The sequence below is a fragment of the Acipenser ruthenus genome, chromosome 4 (assembly GCF_902713425.1).
Source record: "Acipenser ruthenus chromosome 4, fAciRut3.2 maternal haplotype, whole genome shotgun sequence".
NCBI lineage: Eukaryota > Metazoa > Chordata > Actinopteri > Acipenseriformes > Acipenseridae > Acipenser > Acipenser ruthenus.
Genome location: NC_081192.1, coordinates 43,235,975 through 43,260,792, shown reverse-complemented (window position 1 = coordinate 43,260,792; position 24,818 = coordinate 43,235,975). Strand labels below are relative to the sequence as shown.

The 24,818-nt window shown below is 40.0% G+C and overlaps 1 protein-coding gene across 1 annotated transcript; it reads left to right on the top strand.

The window, feature by feature from the left end:
* The first annotated feature begins 976 nt into the window (after positions 1 to 976).
* Positions 977 to 9,445, top strand: LOC117399848 (dendritic cell-specific transmembrane protein). The gene is made up of 4 exons (XM_033999258.3): positions 977 to 1,028; positions 2,384 to 3,442; positions 4,773 to 5,108; positions 8,810 to 9,445. The coding sequence occupies exons 2-4, from the start codon at positions 2,405 to 2,407 to the stop codon at positions 8,882 to 8,884; spliced, it is 1,449 nt and encodes a 482-aa protein (XP_033855149.3). The 5' UTR covers positions 977 to 1,028; positions 2,384 to 2,404; the 3' UTR covers positions 8,885 to 9,445.
* Positions 9,446 to 24,818: the final 15,373 nt, after the last annotated feature.

The following is a 24,818-nucleotide window of genomic DNA, read 5'->3' as shown; positions in this document are numbered from 1 at the left end:
TGATGTGACATATTCTAGGGTTGTCTGCATCATTTCAGTTGAAGCTGTGCTCATATGTGGGTGTGTGAGTGTGAACAAGCTACTAGCTACGTCACAGCTTGCTCAAGCTGCAGCTTGTGTGTGAGGAGACAGGCGGTGTCATATTTCAATTGCCTGCTAGCCAGCATGAGTGCAGTGAGAGTTTTGAATTGTGTTTTGTGCTTAGAGACTAAGAGATTTACTTTCTGACTTTTCTGTTTTCTGTTTATTATTTGTCTACTTAATAAAATACAACTATTGATTAAACATTCCTTGTGTCTGCGCATGTATGTGTGTTCATAGTAAATCCTCAATCTTTGTAACACGTCAATTAAATATTATTAATAAGAGAACTAATCAACCCAGATAAACATTAAATTATCAATTATTTAATTGTTCCTACAGTTGACTAAAAATAGGGATTAGAAATGTGGAAAGTCTTGTTTACTTGTTACTTTTTGCAATTATTTTTCTTTGAATTGTTGAATAAATAATGACTTAAATCCAGGCAAAAAATGCATTAGGACTTGTTGTCTGTTCAGGATTTTAAAACATAGGTATATACAGTGCTCCCCCTTTATAAAGCTATAGTTGGAAACCATAGTTATTACTAGACTGCTTTTTGTGTTCTCTCTTATTACGAACACTGTAGTTTGTTTTGATATTAAACTCTCTATTGTCACTTTAACCAATGTAGGTACAGTACACAGAGTTGTGGACATCTAAAGGCATGGGTAATAGTGGTCATTTTCCATACTGATGATTGTTTGTGCCTGATTTACCAAAAGTAAACCTTTTATCAGTATGTTGACCAAATATTTTAGTAACATCTCACTTGATGAACATGATTAAACTTGATGATTAGACGGTTACAACCTTCCTTATTGTTTTTGATCCAATCCTTGTGAACAGGCTGTATCTTTCTTGTGGTTTCCTCATGCTCTATAATAAAAAGCAACCCCATTCGTCATCAGTTCTTAGTAGGACGATTAAACTGAAAGCTTTATCAGGTAAGTACAGTAGATTTGTCATTCCATCCAGAGATTGTTGATTGTTGGGTTGTCATTGTTTGTTTTAACATGTTTCAGTGTTGTGAACGCATTTGCTTTCATGGGATGAAAATATTAAGGAGACTAGAAAAAAAAGGGTTATAACTGAAACTTACATTTATGAACCTGATGCATATACCTGTTGGTTATTTTTTATTTATTTTGAAATACCTGATAAGTATTTATAATTGTATTATACTGTATGGCCTAATTTAAAGGACATGTTGTTTACAAACCCACCATATAAATTATGCTTTAGAGTTTGAATAATTCATTAAATTAAAAAACAATTTTGATTTGTTATTACAGTAATGACAAATAAATGGCAACATTAACAATACACCCCATTGCATTTTTGTAAATTAAAAAATAGTATTTTTTTTAAGGATATTGTTAACTCTTTGTAAGCTTGTACCTTTTTAGCTTTTGCCTGCATTTAAGAGAGTCATAATAATTATATATTGTGACAAACTATTACATTTGATTGTGACTTGTATATTAGACTTTTTATAAGACTAAGCATAAAACATATTGTGTGTGTGTGCATTCATTAAACAATCAGTCAAGTCACTTCCACATGTTGTGTGTGCTGCTTTTCACATCATTTTGCCTCTAGATTTTTGCAACAAAACTATCTTCAGAGCTGGAAATGTTTCAGCTATGAGAAATCACTATGAAACAGCTGCTTTTATTGTATGGAAGGTATGCTCAGTTATAAAGAGGTTCTACAAAGAATCTAAACAAAGTTGTATGAACATGGGGATGGGATTCAACCTGTTACAGTATGGAACAAAGGGGAATAATGGCCGCAAATTAATATGCATTATTTATTTAAATAAAAAAAAAATACATTATTATTATTATTATTATTATTATTATTATTATTATTATTATTATTATTATTATTTATTTTAAAGCCACTATAATGATGCCACAATACAATGGATTACTGTTGTTGCTTATAGGAACAGTAAAATTGTTCTGAGAAATTCCTTGCTGTTTTTATCCTGTTAATATTTTATATATATATATATATATATATATATATATATATATATATATATATATATATATATATATATATATATATATATATATATATATTATGTGTCTTTGTCCTTGCAACGTTTGCTAGAGCCATACAACTTTAAACGTACCTTGTCAAAAACCTTGAAGTTGATACAGTATATAGAAAATGTAGGATTAGCAAATTTGTACTAGTAAAGCAACATGACAACAAATGTCAAATTGTCTAGCTATCCCTTAAAAAAATAATATGATGATCAGAAATGTGATTTGTCTTTTTCTCTTTCAAGTTTGTCTCTGAAACAGTGACCATGCCACTAAGAATAGCTGTGGCTCAGGCTTGGGCCGTCGCCTTGGAGCTGTACACCACAAACACCATGCCTGGCTGGAGGAACAAATTGTGTCTCTTTGTCCTTTGTTTCTTCTTGGGTCTGGTTTTTGGTGGCCTCCTCTTTTTGGGATTGCATCTGTCATTAGGGTACACTTCTCTTGTGTCCTTATACATTGCATCTGCCATGACAGTATTAGTGACTGCCATTTTGTTTTTTTTTAAACGAGTAAGGTGCTTCAGTATGCTTTTCCTTGTTTCCTGTGGAATGCAGCAAGGTAGAAATATCCTCATCACAGCCGGGACAGGCGTAGTGATTTTATCGAATGTCAGAAACACCTTCAACAACCTTAATGGCCTGGCTAAGAGTATAATATGCAACCAGGAAGCAAAGAAATTATCCATTGAAACTACTCCTATTGACAAATATGTTGGAGTGATTAAATGGATTTACGATCAAACAAAAGTGTTTAGTAATCTGTTGGACCTTGTTACGTTTACACCTGAGTTTCATATCGACCATAAAATTTCTACACACAACTTGAATGAAAAACTACAAAAAGCTGAGCAGCAGTTAAAAGAGGTTTCTGAAAATGTATCTCAAATAATGGACAGAGTGTCCTCCATCGCTCAAAAGATTCTACCAGCGCTGGGTGTTTTGTTAGTTCTGATCGGCACAGTGTTTTACATCCGAAAATACTACTTCAGTAAGACGTTTGAGAACACATTCATCACACCGCGGTTTATCCGGTTTGATAAGAAACAAAAGGCAGATGGAAAGCCCCACATCCTTCCACTCACCAAGAAGGAGAGAAAAAAGTATGTCACCATTCCCTCGCCCCGCTTATCGGTCAACGAAGGGAAGCACATGGGGATGTTTCTCATTCCTGTTCTAACTCACACTTTTGCCTGGGCTTTTTTCATGGGGGTTGATGCTCTTCTCTACTGGCTGATTTTAACAATAAGCAAACACCTCGAGGGCGTGCCTCCAATTATGGTTGCTTTGAGGATGTCAATAGATGTAAGTAATGTCAAGTTTTGTTTGTGACAGCTGAAGGGATGGGATAAATAAATTTTGAAGTTACCTTTGCAACAAAGCTGCATGCCTATTTTGGTGACTAGGATATTTTAATTGGACTTGAGATCCTGGCTACACTTTATGTGTGTGCTATGCAAATATTTTGTTGGACCTAAAAAAAAAAAAAAATTAAAGAAGCAGGGGTATAATGTAATGATAATTAGACTTTGTTGAATCCATTTTGCAGCATACTACTTTTTTAACATTATCCTATTAGATAGATTTAGAAGTTCATCTTTTTCAGAGGAAATTTTGGGGCCAATAATAGAAATGATGCCCACTTCCTATTAGTGACTTATGTTGTTCTTCTGATGTGTCAGCTTCTAAACCTAGACACAAACAAGTACCCAGCAATACCGGTATTCACATAACATGACATAATTATATAATTTACCCTTAACACATTGAACATTGGCCCATTGGATAACATTAATGAGCTGTTACCATATGGTCATAATATTGATAGAAAGCAATGGGGACTATTTTAAAGATCCAAGCAGTTGCATATCTTAATCCTGCCAAGCTGAAATGTATAATTTTATTTTGCAGTCTTCATTCCATTTATTGTTTTAGCAAGGTTAAAAATGGGGTCCTTAAATCAGTCCTGAGTGAAAACAACTGTGAGATTTATAAAGGGGGTGGTATTAAGATCCACCACAAATTAGATCATTAAAATATACATCAATGAACAACATTGAGCAAGCTCTTTATACTAATGCATTCTCACAACTTTTACAGTAAGGAAAATCAAGCTATTAATGCTACAAAACATAAAAAATGAAATAATTAACTAAAGTACACTTCTGAGGTGTTTGTAACTAGTTCTGTTAAGCTGTAATTTCTTGTACAAAAACAGCATTTTGAAATGAAATGTGCCACAAATTATATTGTAAGTATTTTTCAAGATATTGTAGGAGGCTGTGTGGTCCAGTGGTTAAAGAAAAGGGCTTGTAACCAAGAGGTCCCCGGTTCAACTCCCGCCACTGACTCACTGTGTGACCCTGAGCAAGTCACTTAACCTCCTTGTGCTCTGTCTTTTGGGTGAGACGTAATTGTAAGTGACTCTGCAGCTGATGCAAAGTTCACACACCCTAGTCTCTGTAAGTCGCCTTGGATAAAGGTGTCTGCTAAATAAACAAATAATAATATTGTGAATTGAATTATGCGTAACCTACAATACATTGTGAGAAAAAGGTCCCCAAATGTTGACTGGTGTTTTATGGGCTTTAGATTCCATTGTTTAACTTGTTTTGCTTTGATTTTGTTCAAACAGAAGGAAAACCGAGTATTTGGTATCATTCCTGAAGCTTCCAGTTATCAGAGTGAGGATTTCTCATACAATGTGACTTTGTTTGAAAAAAAATGTATCCCAAAACCAACGCTTTTAATCCAGAAGTCATTAGTCCCACTCATTTCAATAATTCTCATTTTAATGCTGCTCGGGTTGATGTCTGCCAAGTTAATGGAGCTGAAACTACTGGTGGTATCATCATTTTACCCTGGCAATGAAGATGAGCGCATTGAATACTTGCATGCCAAAATACTCAAGAAAAGATCCAAAAAGAAGTTGAAACCTCTTAAAAGCAGATTGATTGTTTTCGCCAAAAAGGTAAGTTCCAGCAAGTCTTCAATGGTAATCAATTAGACTGGACTACATCTTAATGTACTGTAGTTATATTCATAATGGTTAAATACTTTAATGTCATAAATTGGGCATTAATAAACAGCAAACCCAAGCAGGATCTAGTAATTTCAGGGTAAGGTTGAAACCAGCAAACCACATTTGTTTCTCTCTTGATCATTCATTTAGTTGTTACAACAGAAAACAAAAAACACCTCCACTTGTTTTTGATTTCCAACCAGGTGACTTCTATAATTACTCCACAGCTACCACTAAGAGCATTATGGGCACCTGCACAAAATATCTCCTTGTATACTGCCATTCATATTAGTAGCATGCAATACAAATGTATTTGGATTCAATGTTGTAATGTTGGGGTGGAAATATAATTTATGGATCTGATCGCTGCCATTGATTAAATCATTAAATACGGTGCTGTCTGACTTTTTAAATAAGTTTACAGAGAGAAATCCCCAAGCACTTTGTTTGTTGTGTGATTTGTAGAACCTTGATATACAAAGGCCCTATATTAATGATCTTGCCCGTGTGTTTTTTTTTTTTTTTTCATCTGCCGGTGTTTAGATCAATGAAATAGACCCCAATGATTCTTGGTCCACTGCTCAGCCTATTGTATTTGAATTTTAGACTCTGTGACAGAAAGACAATTATTCTTGATGGTAAATCTCCCTCCGGACCTGTGAGGGCGCTAAGTAAAGGGAACAGAGTACCCTGGACTGTTTGGCCTGACACTTCATTCCTAGGGTTAAAAGGAAGTCGGTCATTTAGAAAGGGGGCAGAGCTTCGGTGCATTAACTCATCGACCCGGAAGGGAAATGATGTGGCAGCCGCGAATTGGGGGAGTGGCTGCAGTCGTTTACCAAGGGGTCATGTGTGACGGTATAAATAGGGGACGAAGCGACGTAATCTGTTCCTTCATTTTGGTTAGAGAACAACCTGGAAGGACCTGTGTTTTGTGTGGAGAAAAATGTGAGAGTGTTTTGTTCTGTTTATCATCCACAGATGGATGGTTTGGTAGAGCGATTTAATCAGACCTTGAAGCAGATGCTGAAATGTTTTGTAACTCAAGAGCAAAAACATTGGGCATCGCTTCTTCCCTACCTCCTTTTTGCAGTGAGGGAGGTGCCGCAGAGTTCAACAGGGTTCTCCCCCTTCAAGCTCTTGTACGGCCGACAGCCTCGCGGCATCCTTGATCTGTTGAGAGAGGGGTGGGAGGAGCACAAATGCTCGTCCAAAAATGTAGTGCAGCATGTGCTCCTACTAAGAGATCGCCTGGATTTGGTCGGTCGTTTGGCCCAGGACAACCACAAATCAGCTCAGCACCGGCAACAGCAGCATTACAATAAAAATGCACAAATTCAAACCTTTCGACCTCAGAATCAAAATGATGTGCTAAATGGTAGGGGCCATATGAAGTGATTCGGACTATAGGAAAGGTGAACTGAAATTAGACAGCCTGATCACCATAATGAACGTGAAATTTATCATGTAAATTTATTAAAGCCCTGGCAGGCAAAGAAGGCCTTATTTATAGCCTCATGCAATGTAGAGGATGATCTGGGCCCCTGTTCAGAGACCCCTAGCACTAAAATCATTTGGGGGGAACAATTGGTTCCAGATCAGCAACGGGAGCTGCGTAAGCTTATTGAGGAGTTCAGCGATGTTTTTTCTGACTTGCCAGGCAGGACTAACTTGGTTCAATATGACATTATCTCTCCCTCATGTGTCATAGTATGAGAGAGACCTTATCAGATCCCGGAAAATCGACGAAGTGGCGTTCGTAAAGAGGTATGGGACATGCTCGAACTTTGGCTGATTGAGAGTTCCAGGAGTGAGTGGTGCAGTCCAATTGTCAAAGTGGCCAAGAAAGACGGCACCAATCGCTTCTGTGTGGACTTCCGGAAGGTAAACGCTATTGTCAAGTTCGATGCGTACCCTATGCCTCGGGTCAACGAATTTTTAGATAGACTGGGAAAGACGAAGTTTATCTCTACTCTGGACCTGACAAAGGGATACTGGCAGATCCCCTTAACCCGCAGTTCTAGAGAGAAAACCGCATTTACAACCCCTGAAGGGCAGCTTCATTTCAAAACCATGAAGTTTGGGCTACATGGTGCGCCTGCTGCCTTTCAGAGACTGATGGACCAGGTTTTAAGCCCACATCATGAATATGCAGCAGCGTATATTGATGACATGGTTATTTACAGGTTATTTGGCTAGGGTTACAGCCGTCCTTCAGTCTCTAAGGGTAACCCGGCTGACAGCTAACTTGGGAAAATGCGTGTTTGCCAAAACAGAGACTCAAAAGGCTGACAGAGTAGAAAACCCAATATTGTATATCAGTAAAAAGATGCTACTCCGTGGTCGAAAAGGAGTGTAAATCTCCCTCCTGACCTGTGAGGGTGCTAAGTAATGGGAACAGAGTCCGCTGGACTGTTTGGCCTGACAATTCCTAGGATTAAAAGGAAGTCTGTCATTTAGAAAGGGGGCGGAGCTTCAGTGCATTAACTCATCGACCCAGAAGGGAAATGATGTGGCAGCCGCGGATTGGAGGAGCGGCTGCAATCATTTACCAAGAGGTGTGACATGTGTGACAGTATAAATAGTGGATGAAGCGACGTAATCTGTTCCTTCGTTTTGGTTAGAGAACAACCTGGAAGGAGAAAATCGTGAGTGTTTTGTTTGTTTATTGTCGTGTCGGAATAATACTGTTTGTGGTTATTTAGACGGCTAAACACGATCGAGGAGCTGTCGCTAAAGACCAGCACAAACCTGGACAACACTGCACTTTGTTTGCACTAAAGTATTATATTTTCACCACGAGCACTAGAGCGCGCACTGTGGACGGGTGTTTGTGTTTGTGTATGTGTTACGTGTGGGTGAATTAAAACAGGACTGTTATGCAGATTACAGATAAGCAATACACGCCGCTGTATTGCTTCTCATTGACATTGTTATTATTTACTGTTGTTATTATTTGGATTACAAAACACAACCATTAAACAACATTGCACCTGGATTATAATTGTTTGTCTGTTTATTGATCACCTACACCTGCACACTGTTAACCACTTTGACTCATAGTAAATATGTATTGTCATTGAAAATGAATGAATTAACTTGTAACAATACATTCAGACAGCTGAATGATTGATTTTTTTATCTGAACCCACAGGGTCAGGGTGTCAGTGATTAACAGCAGACTATATGTGTTTTGTATGGTGACTGTATGAGTAATGTGGCCATTGCAGAATCATGAGAAGCCCAAAACAGAAACACAGCAGTGGGAGTGGTATTGACGTTTACAGCAGTTTCTAAAAGCTTGATACAATGAGTGATCTTTAAGCACCAAGATTATGAATTAGAAAAGTCAAGTAAAATTAGTTATTGCAACTTACACCAGTAATAACAATCATATTTTCTGGTCCTTTCAAGAGCTGACTGTACAAGCAAAGAAAGTGCTTGGGGATGTTAAACATACATGTTATGCAACATATTTTATCTTTGAATTTATATATTTTTACACAGTAATGTTTTTGGTAACACTATTTTTGTATAATTTCAAGCAATAAAACAAACATGTGTTGTGTTCAAATTTGTTGCATAAGTGTTTAATTGTTCTACCATTTAGAGTGGCATGTTATATCTGACAGCATTCTCTGTCTCCACAGCTGGATTTCTGGTTTCCTGTTTTCTCCTTCTTTCGGAAGCAAAAGGATGGCAGGAACACATTGGAATTAGACTGACTTAATTACACTTTTCAGCATTCATGAAAGAAAACAAGGCTTTTGAGGGTGTGATGATTTGAAGAGCATTACTGCTGTTCCTTAGCAACATATTCGTATTATTATTACAGGAAAGCTTGACATAGAATTATATTTTACATATGCAATCTGCCTGTCATTAATCATCTGATAGTTAAGTTATTTGAGTAATACATTTTCTATTTTGTATGTCAAAGTACAGTATGCAGAAGCATGTATGTCAAGAATATTTTTTATATGGTACTAATGCTTCATTATTTCTATATGTATGGCTTCTGCAGCTATTTGTACAGAGGTGTAAAGAAATGTTTAAGCAGTTACTTTTGAAAATGCAATCAACATGCAGGGAAGTTGCTGGTCATAGACCTATATTAACTGCATAATCTATCAGATATATATTAACTGCATAATCTGTCAGATACTCAATAGCAAAGAATTACAGACCAAAATGTCTATCGGTTCTGTAAAATTAGGATTGTCCTGCATTAATAAAATTAATAAAAGTAATTATTAAAAATGTATGCTTTTAAAATTAATATTTAACCTTACTATTCTGTAAATCTTTTTACCAAGTGCTTAAATGTATAGAGGCTATAATCTAATATATTTGTGGCTTTATATGTGTGTATAGCCACATAAATACAGCACTGAAGTTGCAAATCATTTATATAGTTTATAAATATATAACTATTTTATGCAGCACTAGTTTTTGCTGCTAAGGGATACAAATGTTCTCCTCAATATCCCATGAGTAATGCAGTTTTCTTCGAATTCCATCTGTGATCTTTCATATGTAATGAGGCTTCAGTGTAAGTTTTGGTATTTAAGTTACTGTTAGGGCCTAAAATGTATTAACAAAAGTTTTAGCAATTAAAAATATCTAGTAGGCTACACATGTTAATGCTGATTGTGCTGTTTCTTCAGTAACTTGTTCACAGTGTGGTAATACATTTATCCTGGCTTAGAGAAGAGAGCACAGTGCCTGTGTTGTTGTTATGATATGCTAAATAAAGTTGCTGAAAGTAATCAGTCTGCATCCAGTTGTTTGATTTCTACAACTTGTCATTCAAACCAAAGACTAGTTGCTATTGCTGTTATAGTTATTGTATTGCCACTGACAGCAAACACTATTCTCGATTTTTTTTTAAACTTTATTTGCTATACTAAACTTAAATAGATAGATTGAATATATAGGACAGTGAGAAATAATGTACATTGACAGACAACATTCAGAGGGCGTGTACTGGAATGGACATTTTAATCAAGCAAAAAAAAGGTAAAATGAATACACTATTTATGAATTTTCCAGCAGATTGATTTGGAAGAGAGAACATAGTTTGAGCGATAACATTCAAGGTCCTTTACCAGAGATTAAGGACCGCATGCATATTGACCAATCAGGTTAAAGAAAATATCTGATCCATTTTAAATTAACGATTATGGGGGTGTGTGGCAAAGTGGTGAGTGAATACAGGTGAGTGCAGTGCAGAGCGGATACAAAACAGACAGACAATGATTTCCAGGTGCAAGGGTGTTTATTGATTTAATTAAAAATGTCCAGAGCCTTATGGCAAACACCTGTAAATAATAATGTTGGAGTGATATAGCGGCGTATATCACTCGGAATTTGTAATTCCCCGGGTTTGACCTGTAACCAAAAGTCCAGTTTTACACACAAACACAAAACACAAACCCAGTTCTTAGTGATAGTGAATACATGCAAGTGGTGTAATACAGTTCTCCATGAAATGCCGGAGTAAAAGTGATGTCCGGGTTTATGCTGGCTTTCGCTACAGCTCCGGATCGTGCTACTGGTAGTCTATTAAAAAACAGACAACAGTTAACAAAACACTAACAAACACAAGACAAAACTCACGGTTCATGATACAGCACACAGACTCCTTGTAGGTTTTCAACACTAACCATTTACCAAGGAACAGATCACGTACGCTAAGTGCCCTATTTATATCCTCGCTCATGACCCCTAGGTTAACGAGCGCATCCGCTCCTCCAATCCTCAGATGCCACACCGTTTACCGTCTGGGTCATTGAGTTTGGATACCGTAGCTGCGCCCCTTTCCTAAATGACCAACTTCCACCTACCCTACAGAATAAATTGTTGTGCCATTTAGTTAAGGGTACTCTGTTCCCGTTACACAGTGCCCTCACAGGTCGAGAGGGAGATCTAACACCAAGCACCATTCGATCTCTGTCACAGGGTGTAAGAATTATTGATGATGATGTGATCATTTGATACTTTTTTTAGCTTTAAAAATGTCATTGCCAATGGTTTTTACCCAAGTTTTCTCCCCAATTTGGAATGTCCAATTATTATTTTTATCCCGGTTCACAGCTGCACCCCCCGGCGACTCGGGAAACAGAGGCTGAAACATGCGTCCTCCGAAACGTGTTCCTTCCAATCCGTCATTTTTCACACTATGGATCCACAGTGAAGCCATCAGACCTATAGTGCTGGAGGACAACACAGATATGAATGGCTCCACTGCAGACCCGCAGGCACCCTATAAGCCACAGGGGTCGCTGGTGTGCGGTGAACCGTGGATTGCCCTGCCGACCTAAGCCCTCCCTACCCAGGCGGCGCTCAGCCAATTGTGCAGCGCCCCCTAGGAACCCCCGGTCACGGTCAGCAATGACATAGCCTGGATTCAAACCTGCGATCTCCACGCTATAGGACACATCCTGCACTTCACACGGAGTGCCTTTACTGGATGCCCCACTCGGGAGCCCCTCAGTGGATGTTACTTAAAAGAATATTTTATTAAGCATATCAAAAAGCATACATAGTTTAATTAAAACTGTTTTTTATCAGAGCCATTCTGCACAGCAGCTCTGGGTATATGAGAAGTGCACCAAATACAAAGAATATGTGCCAAAATTACAAATCTTACACAGATTATTGCATGGGGCTATTCCCCTTTAGACCCAATCATCTTTCTCCACACCTCCTATGTGTAATTTCTTAAGCAATGAGATTATAACACATTTTTATTTTGTGTGACAACTACCAGTTTAAACCAGTTTTGTTCTAACCTTTAAGCTTTATGTTGTACAAGAATAATACTTCCCATCTGGTAGCACGTACCCCACTCAGTCTCATTTCTTTTCTGCTGATGCTTCCCTCTGCTCACCACATTCCACTCCCAAGTGACTGTGGTTAACACTGTCACAAAACTATGCATATGTCTTGACTAATTCTAACTTATAATGTGCAAAGCAATTACTGGTTGTGCATATTCTTAATTTAACTTTTAATGTGCAGCACAATTACTAATAAAGCTTCTGCATACTTACAGGGGTGATGTAAGTATAGGCCCAGTGCAAATAATTATGGATGCAAAATTCAAATTGCATTTGTAGCACCCAGAAGATTAAGAAAAGAGATAAATTACTTACCTGCAAGAATAATTGAATGCTTGTGAAATATCTGAATAATGCATATTTTTTTGGGTATACTAAAGTCCTGTAGTCTGGGAGGCAGCCTGTTGGTGGTGGCACCTTCTGAGGTAGACCGGCGTTGCTGCTTCAGAACTTCACTGACCACTGAAGCAAAAGCAGCAATACCGACTCTATTTTTATTCATTTATATCCTGGTTAGTATATTGAAGGTTTAATACACTATTTTTTTTATTAAATCATAACTTTATATTATGTTACTTCGAAAGCATAAAAGCTCTGTTATTGTCTAATTGCTCCTTAAGAAGCTTATAAAACTAAACATGAATTACCGCATAGCCACATTGGTATTTCTGAAGACTACAGGGCCACATGTTTAATGTATGGGTGGAAATAACTTGAATGTGATTGCATAAATGGTTATTTCTGCAGTATAGGCTAACCAAACTCCTTCCTTTCTGTAATGTGTGCATTTTATTTTGAATTGTAAAATTAAAAGATAACTTCACTGACCACTGAAGTAAAAGCATACCGACTCTGTCTTTCTTAACTTATATCCAGATAATGAATCTGCCACGGGACTCGACAGTCTACACGAGGACCCATAACACATTACGGCCAGGCAATTATTTTACACTGTGCCCTATGTAAGCCCAAGAGCGATGCAAATTACTCAACATGCACAAAGAAAGATCCACAATAATTAGCACATCGGTCTGTTTAGTGGCCACACTTGCAGAGTAGGAGTACAGACAGCAGTAGTCGTTGTATGACATTTGTGGAGCACGAAAATTCAAACCAAAAAAAAGTCAGAAGAGCAGCAAAGCCCTCCTGACGCACAGAAAAGAAAAGAAAAGTTTTATGAGAATGAGCTGAGAGTCCTTACGGCTGTGATCATGGAGTTTGGAAAAGCCTCAGCCAACATCAGTTATGCGAGTATCCTTAGGAAATTATATGTATTGGCCTGCCCTTTTTAGCATGACATCTAGAAATTTGCCCAGCACTCTGGAAAAGGTGGATTGGGCTATCCCTCCAGACATTCCGTGGTCTGGAAGGAACTAGAGGCTGTGGTGCAGAGAACTCAGCACTTTTACACGTGCAGTCCCTAGATTGACGCTGAGGTCTACCTCATCCCTCAATTATGAGGTCAAGTATGACCTGTGGAGTGAGACAATAACACTTTAGCTGGGGTTGAATATGCGGGGTCTTCTTCGTCTTGCCCTTCTCTTCCGAACATGTTCCTATCTCTCCTCAACAAGGGCCAAGTGTCGCCGCATCAGGAAGTGTACCACAGCAGCCACACTGAAGCCAATGCCAGGTCTTTGCAGGTGTGTGCTTTTATACAGCTCTTAGTTACTCGCTTCTACAATGGTTTGCACCTTGTAAGAAGAGGTGTAAAGTTTTTGGAGGGTCAGCAATTGCCTAAGTGCAAGGCAAAATCCTTACATCATATTATAATGTTTGCGCCACCTTAGTATCCAGGTCCCGCCCAATTCCATGCTCTTTTCTTCATTTAAATGCATTTCAATATAATTTGAATGAATTAATGATGGCAAATTTGATAGCGGGTGCAGAACGCCAGGTAAACACCATTCTTTACATACGGCACATTTTTAGCAGACTTTACGGCTGCTAAACACAATTTATGGCAGCATTATGGGGATTTTGTACTCGCAAAACATCACCCCCTATGACTCTAAACACATTTACCACTAACACTGTGCCTCCCAGTCTGTTCCACACACCTCACAACATACCACAGGTGTGAGCTTTTCCTACAAAACCACATGCCTTCTTTTGTGTCATTGCTTATTTGTACCTTACATAGTGTTGATAGATACATGGTAAGTGGTTTATACAAAAAAAATATTAGGAACGAGGGAAGACTTAACCACAGGGGTACCAAATCCTTTTCAATACCATACATACCACAGACTGTTATCCCTGCAATGTATGAACAACTTAGAACAGGGCTTTTCAACCTTTTTTTGAAACTGTACCCCTCAGCTCAAGTACCCCTTACAATTTTCACTCGACTGAATGGTACTACAGTTGCAAAAAGACAGAATATTCTGATTAACACATTTCTTTTTTTACCTGTTTATTTAATATATAATTTATGTCACAACAATTTGGGAGTGACAAACTGCTGGTTAGGACAGAATGCCAAACAGTAGGCTTAATTCTTAAAACTTTTAATTACAAGTCTTTGGATGGACAGAATTAAAAGACAGTATTTAGGAATCTCTTTGGAAACACTCATATTCGCTTTCTATTCAGCAAAGTTATTATTAATGTTTATCATGCTACCATTTACTTGCCATCTCAGCATAATTTTGTGTGCCATTTAAATGTTACAATATCAAAAATATTAACCTCAAGATAAAACTATAATAACTAACAATTCAGTATAACTTTCTGTCGCTTTGCACTTGATGTACTCTTGTGTTTTCTTCCTTCGTTTTTCTTTTGCAAGTAAGTAGTATTTCAACCAGTCGCTATTGCTGTTACTAAAAAATGCAGCCGCGTCTAATAAATACATCAAAAACCATTAAAGTATGAGTATTGTGATTATTATGTTTACTGGAGCATTTATGCAGAAATATTATGCTCACTGATAAGTATTCAGTTATACGACAACTTGAAAACAGCAAAGTTAATAAACCGCACAGACCTCTCTCCGTAGGCCAAAGCACCAGACCCCTGCTTCATCCACCCATAAATCAGAGTGGAAATCCACTTAATCGAAATCACGCACGCGTACAGGTAGAAAGTACGGATGTGATAGATTCTGTATTTGTTTGTTCTTTTCATCTGCGGTTCACTTTTTATGGAAAAGTCATCAAAGAACGAGGGAAGGGAGGCAGGGTTCAAGTTTAGGTTTGTGCACATCTGTATGTTTAACCATATTCTAAGAGGGAGTTTGTCATCATTAGTACCTTTTCTACCCAGGCACTGGTTTACAACAAACTTCAAAGTGCAGTGCTAGTGGGAGTCATTTTACAGTAATGAGGAGGAACAATGCTGATCATTTTGGAAAATCTGTGTTTATTGCCCAGTTTAGACGTTCCACCTTTTGTTCTGAATTCTGTCAGATTCTGTGGTGTTTTGTGTCACCCAAATTCAGTGATGGGACCACTCACCCTGGTACAGTTTGTTTTGGAATTCAAAAGTGTATACAGGAGTTTTCAGATATTATATGTAATGCCAAAAGCTTTTTACTCATTCAGAATTCAGAATATTATAACTTTACCTGAGCATACAGTACCCAATTGTAATATATATATTTTTTGTTTTGTTTGTTTATTTATTTATTTATTTGGTATTCTCGAATTCCAGATTTTCTGTTTGTGTCTTCACTTTGTTTCTTTTTTAATGACCTTGGAGTGTTCTGATATTATAGACTATAAAACATGACCCCATAACTGGTCTATATTTTTATTATACCCTATTGATAAAATGGTAAATTATGTTTGTTGTCTAGTCTATTTGTAATTCTGCGTTTACTGTAAATGTAGAAACTGTTGTTGTCATATCATACACAGCAAAAATAATAATAACTGGCAGGGACAACAACAAAAAAAACATCTCTCAAAGTTGTGGTTGGAGTTAAAAATAAAATGCAAAGAATGCAAGACTTTTAGTTTCAATTTTAGCATGGTACTTTACCAGCTATGCTGACACCATTACTTATTTTACTAAATAATCTCGTTTGCATGTTTTTGGCTGCCACTGAATCTATTTTGAAAATTACAAGCATTTTTTTTAAATGTGCCTTGCAAACAGTTTTGTATTTTTGCTGAACTGATAATTGAGCCATTTATCTTATCTCAACCAGACAGATTGAGTTTGTTTCGGTTCTTTAAAAAAAATAACTTGACCAGCTTCCAACCAGCTTTTCAACTGTAACCCTGTCCACTTTCAATATATTTCAGTGTTGAAAGGGGACATATTCCTAGTACCGGGCTCATTAACTCTCTAACCACCTCAACTACTTGCAAAATGCTACAGTACATATGTATACTCATAATGTTTCCTTCGATTTTGCCTGAGGAGTTTCTATAGCTCTGAGAATATGAGATGCTACCTTGAATGGTTTATGAGATATTCAAATTAGCTGATGTGTCAATGGCAGCTAATTAAAAAAAAAATCAGTTATTTCACTGTGTTTACCCAGCATTAACTAATATTAATTCCACAGAGTCTGCCCTGCTTTAAATCCTATATCCAGGATGTCCAAGATGGATCACTTTTGAAAAAGATGCTGTATGGCCCGGCCCAGTTTCTTTCGATTTACCACATCCCAGAAAAAAGGGAGTCATCTGTAATATATTTTTCAACATAGAGTAATACATTTCTCTATTTGCACTTGGGAGCATTTGCTGGGAGAAAGAGAAATTCTCTCATAAGCATTGCAGTGTATCCCCTTTCTCACCGGTGGTCCTACCTGGGTCCCGACCCAGTTTCTTGGCTACCCGGGTCACAATGCCACGCCAGTGTAAATCCACGTACCTTAGGATGTGGGTCGATGCGCTTTTACCTGGGTCGAGCGAGACAACATGCATAATGAGCGCTTGTAAGCAGAGGAAGTAGCAAGCAGCCACACCTGCGTGAAGATTTCACTTCTGCAAGGAACCTGCAAGCAATTTCTGTTTATTCACGGTTTGCTTACTGAGGCACACCGTGAGCCAGATTGCTGCAGGGATGGTGTGGATTGACGAAGAAACATTTGTTCTAATCAACATTTGGGGCAACGATTCAATCCAGAGAAGTTGAAGCTGGTTGAAGCTGGATTTCACCGGACGCCAGTCTAGTCCAGAGACAGTTTTAAAAAAGCTGAACTTGAAAGCGTGGTTGTGTGGACGTTTCTGTGTTGCATGTGCACATTGTGTACTTGCTTCTGTCATCCTAGGTCGACCCTGGTTCTTCAAAAAGCAGTGTGAAAACATTAAGCCGACCCAGATTGCTACTCGGGTAGGGTCCATTTTTGGTGATTTATGCCCCCTAAATGTGATTAAAAATATAAAAACAATCCACATTATTTAAATTGAAATATGGATGGATGTGATAAGGACAACACGAGGTACAGACATGTTAAAGTCATGTGTTTCATGTAAATACTGCATGGTGTTCTTTTACACTTTAACCAACACCAGCTCTTATCAAACCACACACTCTTGGGCTAAAAGATAAAGTTTTATATCTGTTTCCCCTTCCTGTCTACTTCTGTCTGCTATTTAGCCAATGGAGAGTTCACTATCCAGTTTCAGGCAGTATATTCTACAATCTACTCTTAGTGTGCAAGACAGACACTTTATCAATTTAATAAATATAAATGTGCTGTACAGGGCGTTTTTTTTTTTTTAAACTGAAGTGAGCAGTTCAATGTAATGAGGAATTATACTGAAGTTCTGTAGGTTATAAGATCAATTTCAATTTAATCAGAAACTGAAATATTATCAGGCATTTCTTTTTAAATTTAATAACATGTAGTACAATGCCTGGAAGTGTGGATAACAGTATTCATAAACTGTAAAGATAATTTTACAAAAATGCTGTGTAGTACCATACAAATAAACATTCATGAAATTCAAAAACGATAGTCTTAGATTTTATATATTGCACAGTACATGTTAGAAGTTAATTTGCATTAATCAAACAGTAATATAATGGACAACCCACTTACATAATGATCACAGGTGTTTGTAACCAGGGACCGAGGCAGGTAGCAAGAAGCGCCAGCAAACTGAAGAGCCTCAACAAAAGAGCCGGGAGTCTAGCTGTGGGAGTCCAGCGAGGGGAGGCCTGCGCCGAGACACTGTTGGAATAGATCCGAACTCCTGCTGCCCTGTCCTCTCTCTACATCCTGTCCCATACTCCGTGTCTCATTGGACGAGGAGGTGGGACTGGTCTCCTCTCTCCTTACTCTTTTCTGTCCCTTCTGACCTCTCCTCACTCTGTTAACACCTTTGAATTTCACGCTGTCCAACTAACCTATCCCTGTCAACTCCTGCTAATTGTACTGTACCATCCCCCTGGACCTCTCGCTCACTTTCTAGATGAACTCGACTATCTACTCTCCTCCCTCCCCTCTCTGTCTACCCCAACTGTCCTGTTAGGTGACTTCAACATCCATCTCTCCAACCCCAGCCACTCTGCTGGATTCCTCCCTGTCCTTCACTCCTTCGACTTCTGTCTCTCTCCATCCCCTCCTACCCACAAAGCTGGCCGTCAACTGGACCTCACCTTCTCCAGGGCCTGCTGCCCCTCCACCCTCTCTGTCACCCCCTGGTCCTCTCTGATCACTATTTCATCTCTTTTTCTCTGTCTCTCCCCTCTCTCCCTGCTCCTCCTACCCCCACTGTCACCTCTCGCCGTAACCTACGCTCTCTCTCCCCCTCTGTCCTTGCCTCCACTGCTCTCTCACCTCCCTCCTATCGACTCCTTTTCACAACTCTCCGTAGACTCTGCTACCTCCACCCTATTCTCCTCCCTCACCTCCTGACCTGCTCGCCCCTCCCCTCCCCAACCCTGGCTCTCCTCTGCAGTCCGCTCAGCAAGAATCACACTGTGATTTGCTGAAAAGAAATGGAAGAGAACCAAACTCCCTGCTGCCCTAGACCTTTACCGCACTCTCCTCTCCTCCTTCTCCTCTACTCTCTCCTCTGCTAAATGTACTTATTTCCAATCTGTAATCCAAGCCTACACTAACAACCCACGTAAACTATTCTCTACCTTCTCCTCCCTCCTAAACCGTCCCCCCTCCTCCTCCCTCCTCTATCTCTCCTGATGACTTTGCCTCCTTCTTCTCTTCTAAAATCTCAGATATCCGCAAACTCTTTAACACCTCTCCCTCCCCCGCCCCCCCCCTCCTGCTCCAACCCCTACACCCACTGCATCCCCTACTAACTCACCCTCCTTCTCCACCTTCTCGCCCCTCTCAGACTCTGACCTCTCCTCCCTGCTCCAGGGTCACAAACCCACCACGTGTGCCCTGGACCCCCTCCCCACTCACCTCTTTCAAGCTGCTGCTCCTGCTCTACTTCCCTTCATCTCCTCCCTTCTCAACACCTCTCTCCTTTCTGGTCTCTTTCCCTCTGCCTTCAAAAAAGCCTCTATCACTCCCCTCCTCAAAAAACCTACCCACGACCCCACCTCCCTCCAGAGCTACCGTCCTGTCTTCCTCCTATCCTTCCTCTCCAAAACCCTCGAGCGGACACCACCAGCTCTCTGCTTTCCTGTCCAACCACTCTCTGCTCGACCCGCTCCAGTCTGGCTTCTGCTCTGCTCACTCCACTGAAACCGCCCTCCTGTCTGTCACCAACTCACTAAAGTCTGCCCGAGTTGCCTCTCTCTCCTCTGTCCTAATTCTCCTCAACCTCTCTGCTGTCTTTGACACTGTTGATCACTCTATTCTACTATCATCTCTTGCTGACCTGGGGATCTCTGGCACTGCTCTGGCCTGGTTCTCCTCCTACCTCTCCAACCGCACTTACCAGGTAACCTGGCATGGAGCAACCTCCACACCTCGCCCTCTCTTAACAGGAGTCCCCCAAGGGTCAGTCTTGGGTCCTCTCCTGTTCTCTCTCTACACCCGTTCCCTGGGCTCCCTCATCGCATCCTATGGTTTCTCATACCATATCTATGCTGATGATGCTCAGATTTTCCTCTCCTTCCCCACGTCTGACTCCACCATCCACTCCCGTATCTCTAACTGTCTCTCTGCTATTTCCACCTGGATGCACTCGCATTACCTCAAACTCAACCTCTCTAAATCTGACCTCCTTTTCTTTCCCTCCTCCTCCTCCTCCCCCTCCTCTGATCTCTCTATCTCTGTTCCTCTGGAATCTACTACACCCTCTCCCTCTTCCTCCGCTAAGAACCTCGGAGTCACCCTGGACACCTGCCTCTCTTATTCCCAGCACATCTCCACTCTGGCACGCACTTGCCAATTTTTCCTGAGCAACATCCGAAGAATCCGACCCTTCCTCACCAACTACGCCACCCAGCTCCTGGTCCAGGCCTTTGTACTCTCCCGCCTAGACTACTGCAACTCCCTCCTGGCTGGCCTCCCTGCGTCCGCCACCCGTCCGCTCCAGCTCATCCAGAACTCCTCTGTCCGCCTGGTGTTCTCTCTGCCTCGCTTCTCCCATGCAACTCCACTACTCCGCTCACTCCACTGGCTCCCAATCACCGCTCGCATCCAGTTCAAGACTCTTGTACTAGCCTACAGATGCCTTGACCAGACTGCACCCAGCTACCTCCAGACCCTCATCTCTCCCTACACCCCCACTCGACCTCTCCGCTCCGCCTGCACTAGAAGACTGGCTCTACCTCCTCTACGCTCCCCTGCCTCCAGAGCCCGCTCCTTCTCCACCCTCGCTCCGCAGTGGTGGAATGACCTTCCTACAGATGTCAGGACTGCCCAGTCCCTAACCACATTCCGGCGCCTCCTGAAGACTCACCTCTTCAGACAGCACCTGTAGAACTCCTCTGTTTTTCCCCTGGGACACTTATCACCCTTCCTTAAATGCGCTTTACTTGCTCTTATCTGCCCCCTATTTTACTGCATTTAATCCTGTACTTCAGAGTACTGTAATCTGCCAAGTGTTTAATCTGTAGTATTTTGTATTTAATCATATCCTGATGTAACTATCACTGACACTGTTATCTGCTGTATTATTGAATTGTATTTTGTCACACTTGTACTTGCTTGAACCAAAGTCATTGTATTTTTATCTTGCTCTTAAGTGTATTATTACTTGTACTTTGATTCGCTGAATAAATGGACCGCAAAAGGTTAATATTAGCATCACAAGAGTATCCATATATTATAAAAAATAACAGATGGGCCTCTTCAGTGAGTTAAAGGAAAACATCTCTCCACCAGGACCACCGGAGCATTCCTCCCAGTTAAGGGTTTTATTTCTTTCTGCTGAAAGAAGTTTTCTTTGGTTTGTATGGCAATACCCAATCTTTCACTAGACAGTGGTAGCATTTAGTAATATAAAGACACTACATTACACAAATCTATAGCAGGCAACAAGAAAAGCAGTGCCTTCCTGATAGTCAAAAAACACGATATTTGATAGAACCACATTTAAAATGCTTGCAAGCATCATACAAAGTTACGAGGACAGTTAAAAAAAAAAAAAAGAAAAACTAAGAAAATGTAATTTGATGCTACTTGCTCTAAGATTTTAAAATACATGGTTTGTGACACCTCTGTTGTGATATTGTATTCAGTGGGACACTGTGGGAGCATGGTGAGCAATTGGAAGGTGTATAACAGATGCCTCTGCCACTGGTGTGCTAAGGCATCTCTTCCCATCGGTTCCCCGCCTCTTATCATAGTGAACCAAAGGGGACAGTGGGTTGATTCCTGGGAGACAAATAGGTCTATCTGTGCTCTCCCGAACCTCTCCCAGATAAGGCTCACCACCTCGGGGTGAAGCCTCCACTCTGAGCCGCTAGGGACCCCCCGAGAGGAGGTTCGCCACCCAGTTTGTCACACCGGGCAGATGCACCAGGAAGTACCTGAAATAGAACCCTTCCTCCAACTGGAGGGGGTCTATCATGCGAATAGCCCATTTTTGCAGCAGAGCTGCCTGTGGTGCACTGATGCCAATAGTCTAGATGGCTCACTGATGTCACAGAGTTAATCAAAACCCTTGAGCCTGGCACGGTGAGGAGTATACATAAAATAAATACTGGTGTTCAGGTAGGCTCCTTGTCTAATCTGTTGCAAATACCCACTGATTGTGACTACAGCACAGAGAAGGGGGAAATGGCAGATATGGAGGCCATATTATATTAGCCCTTTGCAGTCCATTTAATTAAGTGCGTGTCAGGCACGTCAGGTCCAATTTATTTTCACACGCGCAGTTAATTTTAGACGCGCTGTTCAAAAGTATTTTTTTCCACAGTCAAACGGGTTTAAAAGGCCCTGCATAACAACAAAGCACTCACTAGGCATCTCCAGCCCCGCCCCACCCTTTCGTTCGCTATAGCTTTCACCTATGTAAGAAATAAATAATAATAATAATAATAATAGTCGTTGTACATACCGATCAATCATCTCCTGATCACTCGTTTGATCACCAAAATCCTCAATAATGCGATCCAAGTCATTATTTTATTACTATAACATCTCAAAAAAGCTCTGCAAATGTCCGTGTTCTCTGTGCGCTGACGCACTATCAGCCAGCTTGTTTACTTATGACCGCCCCGTTATCTGATACCAGGGCCATGTATGACTATTCATGAGATACGCCTTTATTTTTTCTTTTTTTTTTTTTCGACTTGTCTCGGCTCCTGTCGTTCCCACTCGGCCATTGAATGGTTTTCTCGGCTTTTTCTGGAGAAAAAACGACTAAAAAAATGATGTCGGACAGGGTCCGACAATGGCCCTGATAGGAATAATTACAATGTCGGACCAGGTCTGACAATGGGCCACAAAGGGTTAAAGACATTAACATGACCCATGGTGTGCCCATATTAGTGTATTTATGTGAGCAGACTGAGATGGATAAGTACGGGACTTTCCATAAATGTCCTGCAGGGGATTCCACAAGATTTGGTTTAAAAGTGATACATTCCAAGAATAAACAAGCTTCTCCAAGGCTCCCAGACTGTCGTGGTGACAAGTGTCAGCTAAGACAGGGCCCATTTAAAAAGAGAGTTTGTACAGTTTGCTCCCCTGGAAGATGTTGTGTTTATACTGCTGTTAGTTCATGAGAGCCAGTGTCTAATTTCAAAGGAAAGGAAATAATAAGAGCAACCTGCCTTAAGTGTAAACAGCCAGTAGACGGGAGAGCCATGGGAAGCATGGTATGTCTGTAGAGTAGGGAGCTTACTGAGGGAGTTGCAGTACATTACAGGTGCCGACCAGAGAGAGATCACCGTACCTGAGATGCAAGATACTGGATACCCGGGACCAGCCTTGCTGTTTGAGGGAGAAGAGGGGAACAGAAAAAGATGGGGTCCCTCTTGACCTGAAGAGAAGAGCTTGCTTGCTTGCTGCTAAATAGTTTTATCATAAAGTATAGTTGCATACTGCATTTTCTATAATTAAAAAAAGCTGACATGTTGAAGCTGACTCCCTGGGATCCTTCAAGAAGCTGCTTGATGAGATTCTGGGATCAATAAGCTACTACCAAGCAAACAAGCAAGATGGGCCGAATGGCCTCCTCTCGTTTGTAAACTTTCTTATGTTCTTATGTTCTATGCTTTCTGGTCACTAGCACCAGTTTTCTCTAAAAGATTAATTATAGTTGTCTTTTCTTTTAACACCTTTTCAGTGAAGCAGCAACACCTCAAGTACTTATAAACAAGGCCAGAGCTCTGGGTTTTTTTTAACTAACCATTTTCTCTGACAAACAAACTTATACCCAGTAAGACAGTGTATTTGTATCAGTCATAAGGTCAGGGTGTTGTTTCGTCTTGCAGTATTGCTCGCTAGAGGTGGGTTTTTAAGGAAGTAGTTTGAAGTCTATTTTCTGTGAAGGTGTTAAGTCAAGATGTATAATTAACATGCTGAACTTATTAATTAAAAGTGTTAAGCTTATGATTTATATTTACTTAAACTAATGCATTATAATTATATTTACTTAGAGTAGTATGTGCATTTTTGCTCGAACGTGCTAAAGATTTTGTAGTGTGAATTTAAACATGTAGGTAAGCTTGATAGCTAGCCGACACATTGTAACCACATACTGCATGAGCAGGGGGGTTGCGGTGACATCATGAAAGGTGAGTAGGCAACTGAAAAATTCGACATAAAAACTTTAATCAAAAATCCTCAACTGAGCTTGTGAGTATTTGATCCCAGCCTCTGTAGTGTAATCTTGATTTGAGACTCTGCCTGAAAAGTCTTTATCTACTGATTGACATCACCAAGCCGCTCTGAATCAATTGCACCTCAAAGAGAAGGGTAAGCATATATTCACTGCCTGAATTATAGATGTCTTAAATATGAGAAGAATTAATACATGCACTATGCAAGGTAGTTTAGTTAGATTAGTATGCCTGACTGAAAGCAGTAACTGGTTTTAATTGTTTCTCGTTCGATTGTTCTTTAATACTTGTATGATATTCTTCAAACGTGATAAAACATTGTTAGAAACTTAAGTCCTGAAACACGTGTATTATTGTGGCAGTAATACTCCTAATTAGGAAAGGTTTCAGATAAAACATTGTTAAAAACGTTGTAATATTATCATTTCTGTGCTTCATTAAATATAGTCTCTCGAAAGGAGAATGTTATCCTAAATACAAGTATCGTGTCTGTGTTTGTCTCTCATAATGTTTAGTGGATTCAATGTATTCATTTCACTCAGGCCCAGTGCATGAAAATTAACCACTAGGAGTACTGTTCTCTCCTGAGTTTTACCTTCATAAGACTCGAACGCGACACTGAGAAAGGGCCCTGGGCCTGTGGCACAAATTCCTTGGCCTGTGGCTTAGCCTGTGGCTTGGCCTGCGGCTTCCGTCCCTGCGCAGG